The sequence below is a fragment of the Myiozetetes cayanensis genome, unplaced genomic scaffold (genome assembly GCF_022539395.1).
Source record: "Myiozetetes cayanensis isolate MyiCay16 unplaced genomic scaffold, myiCay2020 scf34, whole genome shotgun sequence".
NCBI classification, from domain to species: Eukaryota; Metazoa; Chordata; class Aves; order Passeriformes; family Tyrannidae; genus Myiozetetes; species Myiozetetes cayanensis.
This window is the reverse complement of record NW_026087566.1, coordinates 313,733-336,793: the sequence shown is the minus strand read 5'-3', so window position 1 is coordinate 336,793 and position 23,061 is coordinate 313,733. Positions and strand designations below refer to the sequence as shown.

At 53.0% G+C, this 23,061-nt stretch overlaps 1 protein-coding gene across 1 annotated transcript; it reads right to left on the bottom strand.

Annotated features, from left to right (window-relative positions):
• Nucleotides 1–3,808: 3,808 nt before the first annotated feature.
• WNT9B (Wnt family member 9B) lies at nt 3,809–21,691 on the bottom strand. The gene is made up of 4 exons (XM_050327476.1): nt 21,603–21,691; nt 11,509–11,765; nt 5,181–5,446; nt 3,809–4,285 (listed from the first exon to the last, which is right to left on the bottom strand). Exons 1-4 carry the CDS (start codon nt 21,689–21,691, stop codon nt 3,809–3,811), a joined length of 1,089 nt encoding a protein of 362 aa, XP_050183433.1.
• Between the last annotated feature and the right edge of the window lie 1,370 nt (nt 21,692–23,061).

The following is a 23,061-nucleotide window of genomic DNA, read 5'->3' as shown; positions in this document are numbered from 1 at the left end:
CCGTGTCCTCTGGCAGTGGAAGCCATTCCCCATTGTCCTGTCCCTGCAGGCCCTTGTGGAAGTGTGATTGGTGGATGGATGGATGGATGGATGGATGGATGGATGGATGGATGGATGGATGGATGGATGGATGGATGGATGGATTGATGGATGGATGGGTGGATGGATTGATGGATGGATGGGTGGATGATGGAGGGATGATAATGGATGGCTATTTCCCTCCTGCAGTCAGTGTGCTGGATCCATGACTACCAAGCCCAGCACCACAACGCACCAGGAGAGGCAATAAAATCTGGACCAGGAGCTGCACACAGGGACAGGGACAGGGACAGGGACAGGGACAGGGACAGGGACAGGGACAGGCACTGAGCTGTGTCTGCAGTGCAGCCCTCATGTGAGGACCCCAGGCAGTTTGAGTGCTGGGGCTGTGGCTCCTCTCAGGTTCTTTGGCTCTCAGGCACAGAGGAAAGGATTCCACCCAAGCCAAGACACTCCACAGGACAGCCTGTGCAGCTCAGAGTTTTCCCATCAATGGTCACTGAGGTACCTTTGCCCTTGCAAAAGGGTTTTTTTATACTGGGTAACCTTTCACCTTTGCTGCTGCAAAGTTTACCACGTAAAGACTCCAGTGAGATCAACTTGTATCTTCAGTCCAGCCATCTGTAGTCAAATCCCCTGGATTTGCTGCACATTGGGGGGGTTGTGCAGCACAATTAAAGAGCTCTCACAGATCCACATGGAGACCCGAGGCCTTCACAGCCCAGATCTCCAGGAGGTGGCAGAAGAGCTTTGCTGAAGATGATGCTTGGTCTTGGCTGGGAAGAAAACACAATTCAGGCCTAAGGAAACCAACAAACAGACCCAGGCTTTGCTCCCTGGTCACACAGAGACTCCCACTGCTGCTGGTTGAAGTAAACCACATTTCAGAGCACCAGCCCGATTAACCTCAAGTTTGGGTGATAAAACAGCCCTGGACAACTGAAAGGAAAAGCAAACAAGCAAAACTGCCTCAAGGAAACTCTGTCACTCCTTTATCCAGAGCATCATTCCTAAACCCCTAGAGCTGAAGGGCACCAAAAGGACTGGCATCAGTGTTGCCTCAGACTCAAAGTATGCTCCAGTCTTGTCCTTAGCCTTCAAATGGGCATTTTAAATTCTTTATTTCCCTTCAGTGTTCACTGTTTGGTTCCCAGACTGAGCAAGGTTGTGCTGCCTGGGGGTGAAATGGGCTCTGAGTTAACTTGGTAGAGCAAAGCTCATCAGACACCCTGTCCAGCCCTGCCTTAACAGCCAAATTTGCTCCAGCCCAATCCCAAACCTCCACATTGCACAGAGCCCAAACCCACCCCAGGAGCACCAGGGAATGAACCATTCCTTAGACCTTCTCCACATTCCTCAAGCAGCTCTGAGCCGTGCAGGGCAAGAGGCTTCAGGCCCCAAAGTCCCCCTTTGGTGCATGAAAAAATTTAATTTTCCTCTGAAATATCTTTTTGCCCAGTTTGCAATCAGCAGTTCCTGTTGAACTGCTCAAGTGCAGCTTTGATAAAAGCAAGAGGGCTGAGTGGTGCCTCCTCCACTTGCTTCCCAAAGGATGGGATCCAGCTGTGCTTCTCCCTCCTTCCAGAGAGTCCCAGTCCCTGTTTAAATGGGAAAGACCCATAAAATGCCCTGGGATCCCCAAAGGAACCCCCTGTGGTGGGATATTCCCTTTCTCTCTGATGCTGGACAAGCCCAGAGGTCTGTGGGGCAGAGGGTTTGGGATCAGTGGTGTGGAGCAGAGTGAGTTCCTTGGTCACTTCACCTCTGATGCCAATTTTAGCTCATCTGGAAGCTTTTTCATTGAGTGCCCAACACTGAGACTCGTGGGAAGATTTCAACTCCAAAAGGATTAAAAGCAACATGTAAATAATGGTCTGCTCTTGGGTATTTAGGAGGTAAAAAAAATAAGGCTAATTAAGCCTATTTGCAGTATTATGTCTGTCATAAACACTTTAATTCACTTCAAGTCAACTCGAGCCAGAGAAGGGATAAAAAGGAATAAGCCCTTTTAAAAGACCTGTATCTGGGGAAAGGGAAGGTCTTGGTGGCCTCTGAACAGCCAGATCTGCTCTGGGACAGCTGTGTTGCAGCACCTGAGGGAGCAGAAACCAAACAGAGTTGTAAAAAAAAAAAAAATAAAAGGGTAAACAATTCCAGGTGTGAGCACACACTCCTCACTGAAGAAGAATGAACAGCTGAGTCCAGCAGATCCGCACTCCACAGCCAGGATCTCACCACCTCCCAGGAGAACCCAATCCCATGGACAGCTCTCCTAGCCCAGCCTATGGATGAGCCCATCCAGACAACCCAAACCAGCACCCTCACCTGTCACACTGCCAGTGAATTTGGATCTGATTTAGGATTTCCATATTCCTCCAGCACCACCCTGGCTGCTTCATCCCCATTGCCAACACTGAGCACACACAGCAGCCTTGTTACCTCAGGGACAATCCAGAGCTGCAGGATTAGCCAGGAAAACCCCTGGAGTGGGAAAATACACTGGCACAGAGCTGATCACCCAGGACTGCTCTGCAAACCACAGCCAAAGAGACCAAGCAGGCTGTTTCTATTGTGTTCAACCTAAAGTCAACCAGCAACACATGGCTTAAGGTCTCTACAGACTGGAACAGCCTGTGCTCCCTTCCCCGGGGCACCTTCTGTTCATGTCAGACACCGGTGTGTGGATAAATCTGACTTCTCAGGGCGGGGATTGTCACCTCATGACTTGCAAATTCCTCAGATGCCCCAATTCCCAGTTCCTAATTCCCTTTCAGAACTTTTACCTGTCATTAGCACAGGGCAGGACTGTGGGGTGTGACACACCCCGGGCACCAAGGCAGAGAGTGGTGCCCAGAAGAAAAGAAGGTGATTGATTGATTGATTGATTGATTGATTGACTGGGGAGATGGGGAAGAGAGATGTATAATTGGCACCATCACCCTGGATCCACCACCACAAAATACCCCCTGTGAGGCTGCAGAGGGGGAACTTCAGAGCCCTCCTGTGGCACATCCACTGTCACAGAGGCAGTTCCAGGCTCCTGTGCACAGCAAAGATAAAATGTGGTTAAAATGCCCTTGGAGTCAAATGTCCAAACTGCAGATCCGGGAGGTGACGGCCATGAGCTCCATTTGTTTGTAAACTGGTACTTCTGAGGCACAATTCTTGCATCAAGAAAAATAAGGCTGTTCAACAGCGTGTCTTGGAGTTCACAGCAGAAGGGATCCAAGCAGCTCCCGGGAGCAGCACTGGGAATCCCTGGGAATCCCCTGCTGCCAGAGTCTTTCTACCTCGGGGCAGGAACACGGCTGTCCCTGCCACACCAGGATCCAGCCTCTGGTTCACTGCTCCCCAGTCCCTTAATTCTCTCCTCTCCAGGAAGCAGGGCAGTGTCTCAACCTCACCACCCCAAAACAAGCGCACCTGAGGGATGGAGGAGGAGGATATCCCTGAAGAGCAAAAATTTTAACCCAAGAGAGATATATATATCACTGTTTCAGTGTTTCTGCTGTCCCCACATCCCCCCCCCTCCCCTTCTGCACCCCTCCTTCCTGATCTGACACCCGCCAAGACCTCTGGTTTCCCCACCACCACCCCCCCGCTCCTGCAGGGAGCTGGAGGATCCCGGGGCTGGAGTATCCCGACGCTGAGGACACGGGAGCACTGAGCGTTTGTGGTGCCGGCCTTTGCCCTCACCCCCGGGCAGAGAACCGCGTCTCTGCCCCCCTGGCAGCTGCCCTGGCCTCGCCCTGCCCCTGCAGCGCAGCCCCTACTGTTTGCAGCTGTACACCACCTCCTCCTGCATGCACTGCTGGCACTCCACGTAGCAGCACCACTGCACCTGGCAGTGGCAGGAGAAGGTGACCAGCCTGCTCTGGGTGTTGTAGCCCCTCCCGCAGCACATGCTGTCGCAGTTGCCCTCCCTGGAGCAGGTCCTGCCGGCGGTGCCCAGCGAGTACTTGCTGGGGCGGCAGAAGCTGGGCGAGTCCTCCACGTACACGAGGTCTGTGGCGCGGGGGGCCGGGGGCAGGCGCGGGGAGTGCCCGTGCCGGGGGGGCCCGGCCAGCTCCGAGTGCCCCACGGCGTCGTTGGTGGTGCTGAACACCTTGACGGCGTCGTCGTAGCGGAGCTTCAGCAGCCGCCCGATCTCGTGGAAGGGCGAGAGCTGCTTCCAGCAGGTCCGCACGGCGCAGGAGCCCGACACGCCGTGGCACTTGCAGGTGGTCTTCAGGCCGTTCTTCACCGCCTGAGGAGGAGGAGGAGGAAGAGGAGGAGAAGTGGTGGGCTTTATGTGAGCCTCACACCTCAGAGAGCGGGCAGCCTGCAAGGACTTCAATTTACTGGTGTTGTTTCTATTTTATGAGGGGAAAAGGTAATAGTAGTGTAAAAAAACCCAAAGCATAGGGGTGGCTACGGAGTTCACTGGTGAGCCAGAGAGTAGAAAGCCCAAATGAGGACAAACAGCTGAATACCAAATAAGTTCTTGCTAAGCCTATTTGGCCCAGTAGGAGTAAAAAAAAAAACCGAAAAAACCCAAAATAGTATCTCCAGCATGGTGGATTCTCTTTGGTGTGTTTAAATGAAGACAGGGCTCTGATTGAACAATGGATTGGACTCAGGAAATGGGAAACAGCGATAAGTCAGTAGCCTGTAGAGACCAAATATGGAGGCCAATAATGCCAATGAAGGCCAAAGTGCTCAATCTGATGGTGTCCCTGACCCAAACCTGTGACATGACAAGTTCCCCAGCGAGTCACCAGCAGACTCGTAATTGACCTCAAGAGTGTCAGCCCTTACTCTTGCCTTACACGTCCCACCAGCCCTGAAGCTCTAGCTGTTCACAGAGCTCCCTGTGGCTGTGGCACAGCCCGTGGAGTCACTCAGCCACTGAATGTCCCAGCTGTCCCTGTGCTGTGTGTTGCTGGTACCACTGGAGGATATAGGATGCTCCTCCGCCTGTCAACATGCAGCTCCTCACACCAGAGTTCAGGGGACTTTCCAGGGAGCTCTCAGTGCCAGGACACACAGACAATCAGGTGTTGTTTGTGAGCAGGACAGGGAATTCCTCCCTCCAAAACAGCCTCAGCTGGGGACGGGTTAGAGGACTTGCCCGGAGCGCTGACGTCCCCCCAGCTCCTCACCTTGATGCCCACGTTGGTGTTGTGGATGTCCACCTTGGCCCGCAGGTCTTTGCCGATCCTCTTCTGCCCCAGGAACTTCTTGAGGAACTTGGTGCTGTACTTGAGGTTGTCCCCGCAGACCCCCCACTGCCAGGCCTTGCGGTTCTCCAGCCCGGGGGAGTCGTCGCAGGTGCAGCGCTCCATGCGCCCCGCGCTGCAGGCCCGCGCCAGCGAGTGCGTCAGCGCCGCCGCCGACACCGCGTACAGGAACGCTGTCTCCTTAAAACCTGCAGGGGACGAGCAGGGAGGCAAGGGTAAGGTGTTCAGCCACCCCTGCTGCCCGGCTATGGACTGGAACAATCATAAACACGGTGAGGCAGAGCCCAGCCAGGGCGTGAGGGACGCAGAGGAGGTGGCAGAGGGGAAAGAAGTCCCCTCACAGCCTTGGTGGGGCCAGGATTAGGAGAGGGCAAGAGCAGGAGAGGCAAAATAATAAAGACTCTCTCACTGGCTCTCCTGACTCATCATGACTAAAGCCAAGCACAGTAATTGTAGATGCAAAGGCACAACACCCAGCGAGGGCGTGAGGGACACAGGGACATGGCAGAGGGGGAGGGAAGGCAGTCTCCTTAAAACCTGCACAGGAGAAGTTCTGGGAGAGGGTAGGAGCAGAAAAGGCAAAATAGGGTGTTCAGCCACCTCCCTGGTTCTCCTGACTGTGCGTGGACTAAAAAACTAAGCACAATAGTTACATTAATTATAAATGCAAAGGGATTAAACTCTTTACTTGCACAATCCTAGCAGAGAAGCTCCATGTCGTGTTTGAAGTAACTGGTGTGGTGACACCCCAGTCTCTCACCCTGTGGCTGTGATGGGTTCAAAGCGACTTCCTGGGCAGAGGAGGGGCAGGAGGGGCAGAGGAGGGGCAGGGACTGAGCTGTGTCAGGGCAGGCTCAGGTTGGATCTCAGGGAAAGGTTCTTCTCCCAGAGGGTGGTTGGCACTGAACAGGCTCCCCAGGGCAGTGGGCACAGCCCCAAGGCTGCCAGAGCTCCAGGAGGGTTTGGATGATCCTCTGGAGCACAGGGGGTGACTCCTGGGGATGGGCCTGTGCAGGGCCAGGAGCTGGACCCGATGATCCTTGTGGGTCCCTTCCAACCCAGCATGTCCTGTGACTCTGTGACATGGACAGGAGGCTGCTCATGGATCAAGGGAGGGGTGGGAAAACATCCAACTGCAAAAAGAGACATCCGTGGAGCTCCGTGTGTGCCCACCCTCCCCACGGGCTGATGGACTGTGTGATGGGTGGGTGTGAGTGGGTTTTCTGCATTCCCTGTCAATTACCCACTCCCAGGGACTGCAGGGCTGTGTTCTGAATTCTCTTCCCAAAGGAGCCTTCCCAGGTTGGCCACAGTCCCTGAGGTCCTGGTGTGACCATGGCACACCAGGACATTTAACCAGAAATCAAAAATCAGTGACTGCATGAAAATTCAGCCTGGAGATGTGAGATCAGGCAGGAATGGGAGTGTTGATACAGTGCCCATGAGCTCCATAGAAGTTCCAGAAACTCTGATTGACACAAACCTGACCTAAACCCCAAAATAGTTTATTTACTCCTTATATTTACCTCTTTGCCTATTCAATCATAGGGATAATCCTAATATTCTTTCCACAGTTTGTTTGTAGAAAAGAAAACTATTAATGAGAACTTGTTTAACAAGTCCACAATTTAGGAATCAGTGCAAGGAAGAGAGGTAGGTGATGGATCAACAGCTCTGAGTGCAGGAATGGGTAAGATCAGCCAAAACAGAAAAAAAAATAGTTTATGAAAAATAGAGCACTGGCACTTTGCATGGAGGAAAACACATTGAAGCAAACAGATATTCCATATGGGAAAATTCCAATTTTCCTTCCACATCAGATGAAAATCTGTTTCCCCCAGTAATGGAAGAGAGAGAGACAACCACAGAGACCTGATCTAGCTTTACAGGCACCTGCTTGGAGCAGAGATTGGAAATCACCTCTGGAATTCACCGAGTCCAACCTCAGATCTTTCCATTATTCTGTTCCCTCAAACAATTCCCATCAAGCTGCAATAAGAGATCAGGCCACTGCCTGCTGAGATCTGAGTCACACCACCACAAATCCGACCCGAGAACAGGACACAGAGCTCTCCTGGTGGTTGGCAGCAAGAAGAATAAGATGTGGGACTGACCATGAGCCCAGTGGAGAGGCTGCATTGGCCAACTTCAGTACAGACTGCACAGGAGCTCCTTGGAACTGCAGAATTGCAGATAAAGATCCAACGACAGTATGGGCACGAGGGGAGAGTCAAAGCATGGAGGAGGTCAAGGAGATCAACCACCAAACTCCTTCCTGCCCTCACCATCTTGGTCGCTGCAAGCACTGGGGCAATAATATTTGCAGTTAACCTCTCTGGTTGATGATGCCCTGTAACATTTCTCAGGGTACTGGAAGAACAATGTCACCAAATCCATCAAAAGATTTGGAAAAGCTGGTGTGAGACACAGCCAGTGCAGACTGTGGACAGCAACAAGGTGCTCACACATTTTCAAACAGTGGCCAACTCACCCCAAAGAAGGAGCCAAGAGGGGGTGAAATATTTTTGTGACCCTGTTAAATCATTCCAGAAGCCAATCTCCAAATGTTTACCAGATTCCCAGTATCCTCTCTGTCCCTCTGATCCCAAAAGCAAGGAGAACATTCCAGAAAGCCTTTCTCATACCATCTGAACGAGGAGCAGCCCCCGGGCAGCTCCTCAGCCCCTACTAAATCTGGCTCTGTGGAACACCACACTGCTCCTGCTGTTTCTGCCCAGCACTGCCCTGGTTATCCTGTGGCACTCCATGGAAGTGCTGGCCAGCTCTCAGCCCACTGCAAACCAGAGGCCATGGCTTGTGGTCAGGCCACTGCAGACAGCAGGGACTGCACATCCCAAGCAGGCTTTCAAATCATCTCCTTCTCTGCCCCTCCCACCTCCTCCCGAGGCAAAGCTTCGACATCTCCAGGCTGCCAAACGCTTGTCCAAAGAGTCTGAGATGATTCCTTGTTCTCTGTCCTAAGGGATCGATCACCATTTCATGGTGAAGGGAGAACTGAAAGAGCCTTCAGCCCCTGTGGAATAACAATGTGCAACAGAGCAGCAGCTGGAGTTTCAGTGGGACACACCACAAATGGGCAGCAATCAGCTGCAATGAGCAGATTGAAGATCTGAGGAGAGGTTTCCCTATGAGTCCTGGTGTCCCTCCTCCCACTGTGCCAAAGCAGCCCTTGTCACCGGAGCCAGCGGAGCCTGGAGCCGATGCCGGGCTGGCAGGACCCACTCTGGGGATGAGTCACTGCCCTGAGCCCTCTGACTGGGACCAGATGGAATCTGAAACACTTGGGGCAAGGGGGAACCTCTCCCTGCAGATGTGTTCGCAGCACAGCAGGAATTCCAAGCAAACCAGCCCCCTCGGTGGGACCTTGCACGGGCCCAAGGCTTCCCCTGAGCTCTCTGGGAGGATTTCTGAGCTCAGCAGCCTATAAATACAGAGAGATGTTTGCTGCAATGGCACCGCTGTTCTGACTGTGCTGTGCTCCAGACCACAAGGAAAACTATAACAGGAGGAGTTCAGCCATGGGCTGGTTCTGCCAAAGGAGAGATGTTCATGGGCAATGATTTTTCAGTGCTGCAGTGAAGATAAGTGAGCCTTTCAGAATAAGTGGAGGAGGGAAAACAATCACATCAACAAACCAACCAACCAACCAACCAACCAAACGACAAAGAGCTGTGGAAGGATTTAGGATGGAAGGATTCTCGAGGTCTTTAGCACAACCTCCTGCTCAAAACAGGGCTAACTCAGTGCCAGCTGCTCAGGTCTTCTCCAGCTGAGTTCCCAAAATCTCCCGTGGTGGAAATTCCACATCTCTGAGCTACCACCCCTCTGCTGCACCGTTCCTCGATTCCTCATGGCATCAACAAAAGCACTGCTTGAAGGTCAAAAAGTCCAGCATGAGGCCAAGAAATGGATTGATGGATGGAAGGATTGTAGAGTGCTCATTTCCCAAGAAGGATTTTTTTTTTTTTTTTTTTTGAGTGCCTGGTTTGGAGCTGTTTGCTGTAGGTATTTATTTTCCCTAAAGCACCATCTTGTTGGAGATGAAATTCTGTTTACCTGACCTTCAGCAACCTTTATGGCACTCTTGGGACACCAAGTGACCATCAGTGCTTTACAAAGACACCAACTGCCACTGTCCAAGAGGATGGCTTCAGATGTCTCTCCAGAATCATTTTCAGTCTAACTCTTAGCATGGATTTTTAAGGAAGTGGAGAGGGAATGCAGAAGGATTTGCATGGATCAGTGAACAGTGACAGCTGTCATAAGTGACAATGGTCACAAAGGAGTTGCAGGTTATGCAAAAGAAAAGTGTCCAGAACAACAAATGGTGCAGACTGTGACTATAATAATCTGGCATTTCAAAGACCAGAAAGCCCTTGACTCTTTTTGGGGTTTTCCCCATCTCTAAAGCAGGAAAACATCGATGACCCACATCAGCCATGGCAGTTTGGGACTAAAAAATTGGGTGTGGCTCTTCACTCCTCCCAGAAACAACCCAGCTCACTGGGACACGACCTTCTTCATTCTCTTGCACTCGTGAGACCTTCAAAGACTGTTAAAAATGTGTATTTTTTTCTTTGTGGTTTCTCTCTAATGGTTTGATCACTCCTAAAACTCTTCAGTTTTAGGAGAAGGGTCCATTGTCTGGCCAACAATTTCCAAGAGATTTCCAAGCAATGTGAGAAACAGGAGTTTGGTTCCTTCACAAAGAGCATCAGCACTCTCAGCTGCCACAAAAGTGGCAGCTGAGAGTGCTGATGCTCTTTGTGAAGGAACCAAACTCCTTTGGAAGCTGCAGGCAAAGGAGAACCAAAAACTGCTCCCAACCCACTGTCCCCTCACCCGGGGGGGGGGCACCCAGCATACCTGGCCGTATTAAATCATCATTTGAGCCTTAAAGATTGTGTAATAAAAGTTTTCAACCCCTTCTCCTCCCTTGCCAAAACAGGTTTGAAATTCCAGGTGATATTTTATTTTGTCAGTCAGGAGTCCCTGGAAATGTCAAGGCTTGTCACCGCCGGGGTAATGAAATGTTTTGCGGCTATTTGAAGAGGAGGATTATTCAATTGTCATTTTCAAGTTCTTTGAGGCTGATGATGAAGGTGCAGGTGTCAGAAAGACGCTCAAAATGATCACAAACAGCTTCTTCAACTAAAGAAATTTGCTTTTGTGTGCTAAAATTAAAAAAAAAAATTGCAATGGAACCTTGCAAGGAGGTAAATCTGACCCTGCACGTACTGGTTTAATAAAATATTACCTTTATATTTAATATAGTAAAAGTGGATAATTTTAAATGGAAACGTTAAAAATGTTCAATCCAAAGGCTAATTAAAATTTGCATTTATTTTCATCGAAGTTAATTTTGGCTTGGCCGGGCCCTTTTTTAAAAAAACTTTAAGTTACTAAATGTTATTAAAGGATTGAAATTCAGTGATTCTGAAGAATGAAGTTTAGTAAATGCCACTAAAAGTCATTGAAGGGCTGAAAGTGGGTAACACTCAGTGAGGCTTTGTTTGGGTCAGGACAGGTTTAGCAAAAGTACTTTTACTAAGAAATGATTTCAGTGTCTGTCTTAATTCTGTTTTTCTCAAGTTCTTATAATTTGAAGGATTTGTTGTGCTCCCTCCTACCTCAAATAGAGAATTTAAGGGACATGTTCTTCCTCTAAAGCATTTTGGGAAACAGAAGTCAATGGCTCATTTGTCCATCCTAAACTTCTACAAAAACTCCAAATTTACGGGAAAGAGTCTCAGGAGAGATTTGTCAGCTTGCACTGAGATGCCTGAATGCTGATAAATGGCAAACAGGTATAAACAGTCCTGCTGACCAACAGAAAGTGGGTATAAATTTTGCATCTGAGAATAACAAATACCCAGAGGCCTAAAAAGGGTTTCTTATTAAAACATCCCTTGACATCAAGCCCTGCCCCTCTTTCCCCACACTATCACCCTGATTCCCAGCTGAGGAGGGTGCTCAGTCCAGGGACCTCTGGACAAAAATCCACAAGCCAAGGGTGACAGCGTCCTCCCACCCTCCAATCCGGGACAAACCGTGCAGGGAACAGGGGGACAAAGTTTGTTCTGCAGCAAAGGGGCCCGGCTCGCCCATCCCGGGGCCAAAGGGATGCCCTGGGCGCTCCCTCAGACCCCCCTTGGCTGGATCTGAGCTGGGCATTCCAGGGGCTGCAGCACCGGGAGCTTTCCCTGCCAACCAACCAACTACCTTGTACCTCTCTTGAGCAGGCTGGTCCTCCCCTCCAGGCTGCAGTTCCAGCGCTCGCTGCGGAACTGGAACTGGCACTCCACGATGCCCAGGCGGATGGAGTCGCGCAGGGTCTCGGCCAGGCCCGGCTCCCTCCGGCACAGCCGCTTCTGCTTGCGGGACAGCTGGAGCAGATCACACTGCTTGACGTGCACCCTGCCCTGGGCAGAGCCCGCGGGGGGCACCAGCGATGGGAAGTGGGTCAGGGCTTCCTTCCCAGTCAGGCTGAAAGGAAGCAGGGAAAGCAGAGGTTACGGATCCAGAGCTCAGGGAGCTCAGGCACAGGGTGTGACTCTGGGGGAGGGTCCTGCGCAGGGCCAGGAGCTGGACTGGATGATCCTTGAGGGTCTCTTCCAACCTGGTGTATTCTGTGACTCCCTGAAGGCCAGGTTGGACAGGAGCTCTGAGAAACCTGGACTAGTGGAAGGTGTCCCTGCCCGTGGCAGGGCGTGGGGCTCGATGGCTTTTACAGGTCCATTCCAACCCCAAACATTTGGGGACTCTCTGCTGATTCTCAAATGGCAGATTGCAGGGCAGGATATTTGGAAAGCTGCAGGTCATGGTCCTCCACCATCTCAGAAGATCAATCAATACAGATTGATTAGGTCTTGTGTCCCATCTCCACCACACACCAAGGCAGAGTGCCAGGGTGATGCTGTGGGCAGCAAGGAAAAACACATGTGTTGTCTCCAGCAACCCCTGGTGGGAAGGTTCTCTTGGCTCTGTGACAGGGTGACAAGGATGAGGAGGGGACTGGAGCACCTCTGGGAGCTGAGGGAGCCCAGAGGAGACACAGAGAGGGGCCCTCCCCAGGGTGTGTCAGTGCCTGCAGGGAGGGGGCAGAGGATGGACCAGGCTCTGCTGGGGGGGGCCCAGCAATGGCACAAAAGGAACAGGCAGGAACTGATGCCCAGGAAGCTCCACCTGGACAGGAGGAAGAACTTCTTTGGTGTGCAGTGACCCAGCACTGAAGAGGGTGTGGACTTTTCCTCACTGGGGATATTCCAGACCCCTCTGGACACAATCCTGTGCCACGTGCTCTGGGATGGCCCTCCTGGAGCAGGGAGATGGGACCAAGGTGACCCACTGTGGTCCTTTCCACCCTGACCCATTCTAGGGTCCTATGATACATCTACACCCCTCCAGTTTGGTTTCCTTCCCAGTCACAGAGTGAGTTCCCAGTTCCTGGTTACCCCATGGTGCTGCAGGTCAGAGCTCTCCAAAAAGCTCTAACCACGCCCTTCCCAGAATTTGTGCCACTGGACACTACCAGGAAAGCCCAGTGGGGAGACAGCATCAATGACCACCTTCCTACAGCCAGCATGAGTTTTGCTGGAAAACATATTCTTGCTGAAAAAAAAATGAAGGAAAAATCAAATAAAAATGTCCTGCCAGACGTAACAGCAACAGGTAACTCAGCTGGAAAATGCAACATATTTTTGAGGCAAACGTTTTCCCTTTTAGGGCAAGACAATATTTTTCTTGCAGAATTTATCTTCAGGATGCTTGAAAACACAGAGGAGTTGTTTTGGTTTGATGCAAGCTTTGAGGGCTGCAAACACACCGGGGGCAGGTGGGATTGCCCAGCAGGGATCTGGAGAGGCCACAGCCAGAGGGGGAAGGTGAAGTCACAAATTCAGACCTTGAGCAGACAGAGTTTAACTCAGGGCTGTTGAGCTCCCCCTGGTTTGTCAGGGGCATTGATGCACTTCAAGCAGCAGCTGCAAAGCCAAGACTGAGCTCTCCTGTAGCTCAGGGGTGGCTGATTCCTGTCTGGGGGCTGACCCAGAAGGACAATGTGGTGCAAAAGGTATTGCTTGAATCTGCCTGAGTGTGAAAGGCAGAAAAGGTGGCACCTGGTTGCCAAACACAGGATCACAGAGTGCCCCAACCCCCACCCAGAAAATACCAAACCCAGGGAAATGGGAACATCCTGGAACCTCCACTTCTGGACACATCTCAGCCTCCACAGTAACATTTGCAGACAACACCTTCCCTCTCCCAAAACATGTGGCTTTCTGTGCAAGTCCATGGGTAGTTTAGGGAGTACAAATGGAAGAGCTGGTTGGTTCTTGCTCCTCTCCCCAACTCAGGCAAATGGGCCCCACTCCACTGTGGGAGCCAGACCAGCAGAGCTGGAGAGGGAGGGATGCAACGAGGAGCCAGCTCTGGAGCATTCCCACGAGGACATCCTGGCCACTGGCACTGCCACCAGCAGTGCAGGGACTCTCCATCCCTTTCCCTGCCCACCTGAGCAACACAAAGCAGGTGGAGATGGGCAGGAAGGTGGTGCTTCCAGCAGCTTGTTGGTACCAAGCAAGCCATTCCCCCCAGCAGAGCAGGCAGTGAGACTCTTCATCTGTGCACCATTCCCAGGCTCCTGGGAAAACAAGGCTCTTCCCAGTGGAACTGTCCAACACTCTGACTGTCTGTGTTTGCAGGTGTGTGGAGCCATCCCAGTCTATCCAGGCACAGGAGTCCAGTTCAGGCCTAACCCCACAGAACTCTGCCTCTGTTCTCACCTCCAGATGTGCTCACACACCCTTATCTGGGAACAAATGCAATGAAATAACACATAGAATCACCCAGGGACCTGCAAACTTCCCAAGAACAGGGAACCTTGTGGATCCCACAGAACCCCGAGATGAGCTCAGCTGGTCAGAGCGTGGAGCTGATAATGCCAAAGTTGTGGGCTCAGTCCCTGTGTGGACAATTCACTGAAGACATGGACTTGGTGTCCCTTCCAACTCAGAATATTGTGGGATTCTGTGATGTTCTGTGAGCACTGAGCCTTAGAAACCAAGTGGGTGAGAAGAATCTTTTCATCCCATCATCAGTGCTGAACTGGGGGACAGAAACACAGGACGACCCAGTGAGCCAAGAAACAACCAGGCAAGGCTGGAGACAGAGGCAGGGCTTTGGGGCAGGTTCAGCTCAAGAAACTCGAACTGACACAGCTTGGTGAGCTCCAGAGAGCAGTTCAGGCAGCACAGGTCCAAGCCCTGTGTGACACCAAACTCTGCCCAGAGGAGCCAGCACAGCTGGTGCTCGAGGGACACGACAGGCCTGAGGCGGAGGAACTGCACTGAGGGACAAGAGGTTGACCTAAGGGAGTGAGGCCAACCAGGATGAGGCAGCCTGATGGCTCTGCCTGGCTCACGTGGTGCCAAAAAGCCAAGACTCGGAGCTCTTCTGCAGCTCTGGGCACTCAGGGGGTGTCTGATGGCATCGAGGGCTGACAGGAAGGAAAATGTGCTGTAAAGGTATTGCTTGAGTGTGAAAGGGAGAAAAAGGTGATAAACATCCTCCAAATTTTTACAAGAGATGTGATGAATGACAGCACTGGGAAGAGCTGAGAGAAACTCTGAAACCTGAGTAGAATTAGCGGGGAGAGGTTAAACACAGAACAGGGGAGAAGAGGCAACACAGCTTTTGTGGAAAGTGGTCAGGCCTCTTAAAACCTGCTGTGAAGGAGCCACTGAAGAGACAACTCAAATTCTACCATCCTGTATAGTGGACAGGTTTCCAAAATAGCTTGTGTATGAACACAGATGGACTGGGTGTCTCCCACAACTCCTACCAGGACAAAAAAGGAACACAAGGAGAACATGGGGCTTTGAAAGCAGGACTGACCTGTGAATGAGTCAAGATTATTCTGACTCCAATATACAAGAGCCAGGGGGAATGATGGTAATTTATGAGCTGATAGACCAAAGCTAAGTGAAATGGGGCACAGAGGCTGCAGGTGGACTTGAAGCCCTGCTCAATGCCAGGGCACAAGGAATGCCAAAGTATCCACGTGTTCATGCAAACTATGGAAGAAGAACTCATCAAACACAAAGATACTTTGACAGAGGCAACTCTTGAGGGGCAAACTGTCAGAAACTGGAGGGGATCCTGAGAGAGCATCTCTATCTGCTGTTCTGCTCCTTTTTGTGCTCTTCTCTTCATATTTCTCATTCCCAGTGCTGACTCAGGTGGGGAAGCCACATGAGCCCTTGGTCTGGGCCAGGACAGCTGGTCTGCAATCCTGGGCAGAGATTATCTCCAGAGTGGCCCACCAGTGAGATCTGGGAGAAGGTGATTTTGCCATTTTCCAGGCCTTGAAGGATGCTGGGTGCTAACATTTGTGGGAAACCCAAACAGAACAACAACAGGCACCCTGAGAACCTTCGAAGAACTTGGTGCCATTTGCAGAGCAATCTCAACAGTGCAGAGCAAACACGCCCTGGGGCCACACACAGAGCAGAGATACCAAGTCTAATTCATCCTTTACACCATGCAAAGTGAAAGCTTCAGGGGAAAAACACTTCCTAGAACCAAATCCAGCAACACTTGAAATTCTGACAGAGGTAACGCAGCATCTGACACGAAGAGCACAGGAAAACTTCCTTACACAGGCAGAGAATCCCAGAATATTCTGAGCTGGAAGGGACCTTGAGGATCATCCAGTCCAGCTCTTGAGTGACTTTCAGTTTGATCCCATTCACGGATCAAACCTGGTGTTGTTGGCACCAGCTGAGCCCACCTCAGAGCACGTGGCACTCCTTGCTGTGATTGTTCTCTTTGTTGTGCTTATCACTGAGTTTGTGATGTTGCAACACACAAAGCAACTTGGTTTTCCTCTAGAAATGGAGCTCAGAAATAACCAGATGGAAACATCACGGTCAGTGAAACAAGTAGTAAATTGGTTAAGTCATGTCATTAAAGCTACCTGGAACATAACCTTTCTCTCACAACCATCACCTCAGACAGGTGAAGGCCAGCAGGAAAAATTGCACTGCTGTGTTTGGAGGCTCAGGATCCTGTCAGGGATCAGGATTCCAGGAACAAGATCCATGCCCAGACACCACTGTCCAAACCAGTCCCTCACATCACCTCCAATCCAACCAAGCAGGCAGAGCAGTTAAAGGGGTGCCCAAGGCCCTGGGGGTGACCAGTGGCACAACTGGGAGCAGAAGCCACTCTCTGGGTCACAACTGACCCACCAGGATCACCCATCTGAGGGGAGGCTTTGCAGGTTCCCACCACAACTGTGTTTCATTGGGGTAAAACCAGCACAGGGTCAGACCAAGAGCACAGGATGGAAACACTCAAACAATATTAAATATAAAGTATGCAGATATTTGCACTTGGTCAAACTGCACATCGTTTTTAGATGATTTAGGGTTTATTATCTACAGATCATACGGCGAAAAAAGGGAGCTCTTTGAATTAATGCACACCTGCTCGTGATCTGAGAGAACAATAAGGAGCTCCAACTTTTATTTCTCTCTGCTTTTTCTGTCTGAGCACTTTGGTAAATTCATCTATTTCCTTTAATCTCCTTCCAGCCACATTCCAGCTGCTTAAGAGACTTTTAATGAGAGAGCCTGTTCTTGTGCAGTGCCCGATGTCCTCTGGAGCTGAGAGGTCTGAAAAACCCGTCAAAATGTGCCTTTCCTACCTCTCCCAAGCAAGGAGAAAAATCAAAGGGAGCCCCTGCAATCCTCCCTATCTGATTTCAGGGGCCTTTCATGTTCCACAGGAACATCTACACCCTACTGAGAGCTGCAAGAGGCGTTCAGGGAAGGCTGAGGGAACGTGGGATGTGAGCAAAGCAAGGCCAGGGTGGTGCACAAAGGTCCTGCAGTGTCCTCTGTCCCCGCTCCCAGCTTAGTGAAAGAGTTCTGGTCCTTTCAGAAACACCACATTTAATCCTCCAGATCTGTCCCTGATGAAGTGAGTGTTGTACTGCTGGGATTAGTTGGGATGGTCCCTGCTTTGCACCACCCACTGCCTACAAAGAAGGAGGCAGAAATCCCCAAAGCCTCCAAATTATACATCTCAATAACCAATATTGGGATTTAATGACTGATATCAAAGGTTTTGACCTTGCACCATCAGAGCTGTCATTTCAGCCCCCGGGGCAGGTGTCTCTATTCCTGTCGTCCTCCAGGTTTTCTACCAAGTTTCTGCTCCTCACAGAGTCAAAAAAAGCTTGAATTAAAACCTCAGGTGAGTTTACACGAGGTTATGAGCTGGAATCCTCTGGTGGGGGCTCTGCTTGCTGCAAACCCTTCCTGGGAGCAGCAACAGTTGGGGTGTCCACACCCATTTTTTAAAAGGAATTCTCCCGAAGCTCCACAGAGAACAGGATATCAAATTCTCACATCAGAGGTCTGGGAGGAAAAGGAGTGACCTGGGTGAGGGCTGAGCTGGGATCTTTCAGTCAGAGCCTTTACCCCTGCAACACATCCCTGTTGTGGCAATCACTGCCCACTCCATCCTCACACTCCAGCTTTCCAAGGCTCAGCTGAAAGTTGCCCTCCCCTCCATTTCTGCCCCTTCTCTCTCTTTTTTAACACCCAAGTGACTGAAAATGCCAAAAAAACTAGGCTGTGACAAACCCTCCTGCTACACTGGGCTGTGAGGAATGAGGATGCAGCCTGTAAGTAACAGCAGCTTTTAATTTATCGGCTCAACAGGAAGAGAAACGTTCTCTGAAACCTTTCCAGGAACACTCAGACAGCAGAGTCCCTATTTGAGGGACATTTGGCCCATTAGGTTTGTCAGGGAAATGCTGCAATAAAGGAGTTGCCAAAGAAAATGTAGGAATGTGGGTAAATGGGTTAATGGGATGGAATCCAAGCCTTGCTGGACATCCCCAGGACACAGGGGAGGTGGGGACAGTGGGTTTGAGGGGGTTTATATTAACATGAAGATGTCATTTGGCACATTATGCTGCTTTCAATACTATGCAAGCCCCAGATTCAACAGACCTGCAGGTCACCTGCTGGTTTTACTCCCCAGGGAGCCCAAAAAACCTCTCCCATCACGAAATGAGCAACAATTGTGCCCCTGGCCATGGTGGGAGCAGAACCAGCCCTAAACACAGAGGGCACAGGCAGGCTGGGCAAAGAGGAGCTGTGAGCCCAGCCAGCACATCCTGGGAAATCCCAGGAATCCTGTGAAATCCCAGGAGTCCCGGTGCCTCTGCACCTACCACAGGTATTTCAGGAGGGGTTCTGAAGGCTCCAGCAGATCTGGCTGCCCACAGAGCACAGGCCAGGCTGGCCCATGGGTCAGACAGGTCCCAGCCTGCTCCACAGAGCTCTCCCAGGAAAAGGCTTTGATCAGGTTTGGAACTTCCCAACAACATCCTACCTGAGGGAGGTCTCTTCCAGATTGTGCCCCGGTCTAATTCTAGGAGGACCCACCTCCTCAGCCTCTCTGAGGAGCTCTTTGCCCTCCAGCACATCCTAAATGCCTTTTCACCTTGAAAACACGGCCCCTGAGGAGGCAGCAGGAGGCTGAGAGAGCTTTTAATGAGATCTGGAGAGATTCCCAGCACCCCAGGACATGAACACCCTGGAAGGGGGGCTGAGGCAAGGAGGGAACACCTCCCAGGAGCTGCAGGATGGGGGGGGACTGAAGCAAAGGTGAAAGCAGCAGGAAGGAAGTTGGGAGGTGCTCACCAGCTGTGCCCAGGGGAGCAGCCCCTCCAGGATTCCTGCAGCCAGGAAACCCCACACAGCCCCTGCCACAGCCCACGGTGCACAGAGAGCCTCTCCTAAAAGCAGGTTTGAATTTACCCCCTGCAGACCCTGCCCTGGCAGTTCAGGGTCTGTTCAAGCCCAGCCAGAGCACTGACACCAGTGAGCCAAGAGCTCCAGGAGCTGGGGATGGAGGGGGAGCTGCTGTCCTTTAAAAGCCCCTTGTCCTAAAGCCCTGGCAGAGCTTTGTAGATTTGTATGTTCAGGGATGATCTGCATCTTTTCCCAGGCACTTGGATGATTTTTGCTGGGCTGCCCCACGCACTTCATGCCTCACTTCTATCCCGATGGAATCAAACTTGGCTGTTTCTTCACCTTTTCAACCAGCAACACTTCATCTTTGCCAAACACCCTGCACACACAGGAAGGGCTCAGGTCCCCTCTCTTCCCCCAAAAACCTTCCCTTTTTCTTGCACCTTTGCAGGTTTTCCTCATTAAGTGTTTGGAAGGCAGAGATCTGAGTCACTTGTCAAAGTCTCTCCTGTTTGGCAAAACCTGGAGGCAAACACTGACCCAGCTCTCCAGTCCCCTCAGCTCAGGAGTAATCTGGATGTGAGGTTGCTTTTCTCCCCAGCTGAGGCCACATCTAAAGTATTCTAAAATATTCTAAAATATTCGAAGATATTCTAGACTATTCAAGTTCCCTCACAAGTCTATAAACTCAACTTTCTCTCTGAAATATTGCCACACACTGCTCACCACCAGGAGTTCTCAGACTTCAGTTTCTTCTTGTTGCTTCCAGATGAAGAGGTGGGGGATATGCAGGACACCCCTGGGTCGAACCCCTCAGGGAACAAAAATCCCCACACTTCAGAGGGAACCTGCAGCCTCAGAGCCCGGGCTGGGCATTGTCAGGAGGCAGCACACACAGATTTGGTAGCCCAGAAAGCAGCTTGCACCCAACAGGTTGATGCCACAGGGTGAGGAATAATTCAGGTTTCTCAAAGAAAATCCAGCCTGAGCAAAAGTCTTGGTGTTGCCTGGAAGGGCAGAACAAATTCATTGCCTTCCACTGGCACAACCATGGGCTCATGTCCCTGTGGGTGGCAAGCCAAAAACCCCTTCACAGAGCAGGTTCCTGCACAGCTCTGGGTGAGGGAGAAAAGGGAGCCCTCCCCATCAGCAGAGACCCAGATGTGAGCAAGGCTGAATGATACAGGTAGTAAATTTAAAATCCAGCTGATTTAAGGAAGCTTTGCAGCAGAAACGAAACAGGGATCGTGTCCTAGGTGAGCAAACCAGCAGAGCCTTCCCAGCCAAGGCAGCACTGACCTGTCCTGAGAGCTGCAATCCCTCCCAACAGTGTCTGAATGTGCTGATGTTTGTGCCTGTTCTGCACTCCCTGACACACACACACAGCCCAACAGCTCTGGCTACCCTTAAGAGAGTCTAAAAAACGTGTCTGAGGAGCAGCTCACACAGAAAACGAGGCAAAACAGAACACTCTGCATGGGAAATTCTGCCTTGACCCAACCTGTTCCAAACCCATCTCTGCCTTTATCCCAAGCAAACAGAAATGTGGGGGGAGGACAATCGAGCCCAGGGGACCCTGCAGCGTCCCATGCTGGAGCAGCAGCTCTGCCTCCCTGCACCCGAGGGGACCCCTCTGTCCCTGTGCTGGCTTTAGTCCCGTGGAGCCCCTCAGCACCCTGGGGTCACCCTCCCCTCCCCGCTGGGCCCTGGCTCCCTTTACCAGCCCCATCATCCCACCCTCTGCCCCCCGGGGAAACCGCCTAGCAGGGAGGAATCACTGCCAGCCACGTCCCTGAGCAGACACGGGGCTGCACTTCGGGGCTACAGGTCCAGTTTTTCCCCCTCTTGCTCCCAGCAGACAGCTTGTCCCACCCCGTGTCCCCGGCCCGTTCCCACAGGGTGATTCCCCCCCGGTCCCCTCTCTCCGGGCTGCCCGGGAGCAACGGGGGGGCTGCTGCGACACCCAAACCCTACGGCCCTTCCGCGGCTCCTCCCGGGCCGTGCGGGGGATGCTCCGGGGGATGCTCCGGGCGCTGCAGGTGCGGGGCCCGAGCGGGACCCCCCGCCCAAGGAGCGGTCGGGACGGTCCCCATGGCCAGGGTAGCCCCGTGGAGCCCCCGCGGCCCCTCCGCGGGGCATCCACGGGAACGGCGATCCCACGGGAACCGCGATCCCACCACGGGCCCCGGACTGCCCCACGGACACTCCGAACTGCCCCACGGACACTCCACATTCCCCTCCGGAGCCCGTGCACTGTCCCACGGACACTCCCACGGCCCCCGACGCTGCCCCACGGACGTTCCGAGCTGTCCCACGGACGCTCCGCGTTCCCTCTCAGACCCCGTCGCCGTCCCACGGACACTCCGTCCCCCATCCCCGGATCCCGCTGCTGTCCCACGGACACTCGCAACTGTCCCACGGACACTCCCAGCTGTCCCACGGACACTCCGTTCCACCCCTGCGGGTCCCGGTGCTGCCCCACGGCCCCTCGCGCTCCCCCCGTGTCCGCGGCGCGGAGGCGGCGCCGGGGCCGGTGCCCGCGGGCGGTGCTGACCCGAAGTAGGCGGCGGCGGGCGGCGGCGGCAGGAGGAGGAGGAGGAGGAGGAGGAGGAGGATGCGGCTGAGGGCGGCGGCGGAGCGCATGGTGCGGGCGCTGCGGGTCCCTCTCGCTCGGGCCGCCCGGCAGCGCGGCCCTTTAAGCGGGAGGCGGGGCGGCCCCGTCCCGTCCCGTCCCGTCCCGTCCCGTCCCATCGCTCCCGGGCACCCCCGGGGTTCCCTGGGGAGCCGCCGCCCCTTCCAGCCCTCGGGGAAGCTGCGCAGGGTCGCGCCCCGCCGGGTCCCTCCATCCCCGCGGAATCCTTCCATCCCCACAGGATCCCTCCATCCCCGCGGGATCCCTCCATCCCTACTGGATCCTTCCATCCCTGCAGGATCCCTCCATTCCTGCAGAATCCCCCATTCCCACGGAATCCTTCCATTCCCACAGAATCCCTCCATCCCCGCGGGATCCCCCAATTCCCACGGAATCCTTCCATCCCTACAGGATCCCTCCATCCCCACGGGATTCCTTCATCCACACAGGATCCCTTCCATCCCCACAGAATCCCTCCGTCCCTGCAGGATCCCTCCATTCCTTCAGAATCCCCCATTCCCACGGAATCCTTCCATTCCCACAGAATCCCTCCATCCCCGTGGGATCCCTCCATCCCCGCCAAGTCTCTCCATCCCCACAGGATCCCTCCATCCCCACGGGATCCCTCTATCCCCGCCGGGTCTCTCCATCCCCGCAGGGTCCCAGGGCGACCCTCGGGGCTCTGCGGCTCCCGGGCCGTGCTGGGGCATCGGCAGGACCTGCACCCTTCCGGGTGTGCCCGGCAGTGCCCCGTGGAATGACGACGGTGGGAGAACATCGCCGTTCCAGCCCCAGCGCTGCCCTGGGCGGGGCGCGGCTCTTCGTGCGGGTCGGAGGTGCTGGGGAAAGGGGGAAGAGGCACCTGCCGTGCCCGGGCACCCTGAACCCTCCCAGCACATCCCTCCCGCTGCCTGGGCTGCCTGCTCTGATGTTCCTGGATGGAGCAGGAGGATCCCAACACTCGTCCCAGAGTATGGACAGACACATCTCACCAAAGGTGATGCACAAGAGACACCTCACAGAAGTGCTGGTGGGAAGGACCCTTAGGAGGTCTCTGGATCAACCTCCTGCCCCAAGACAGGCTGTGCCCAGTCTGGAGAAGGGTGGCTGTGACTTTGTGTGTCCAAATCCTGCAGAACTCCACGGATGCCCATCCCCAGGCCTCCCTTATCCTACAGATACACTTCCCTCCAGGGGAAGGGTTTCACATCCAGCCTGACCCTCCCAAGTGCCAGGAGACAAAACTTTCATGCAGGAACTCCACAGCAAAACTTCCAGAAGCCAATCCAAGACTTTGCAGCAAATGTTAGGAAGGTACAACCCCAGTGCCCTGCAAACACTCCCACAAAATCCCGGAGCTGTGGAGCCACACAAGGAGAAG

Excerpts from the sequence above, each read along its gene's own strand:
- WNT9B (XM_050327476.1), bottom strand. The coding sequence starts at position 21,691 with ATGCGCTCCGCCGCCGCCCTCAGCCGCATCCTCCTCCTCCTCCTCCTC. Across the intron at positions 5,447-11,508 it reads GACCAGCCTGCTCAAGAGAG|GTTTTAAGGAGACAGCGTTC; the intron begins GTACAAGGTAGT and ends CGTCCCCTGCAG. Across the intron at positions 4,286-5,180 it reads ACACCAACGTGGGCATCAAG|GCGGTGAAGAACGGCCTGAA; the intron begins GTGAGGAGCTGG and ends CCTCCTCCTCAG.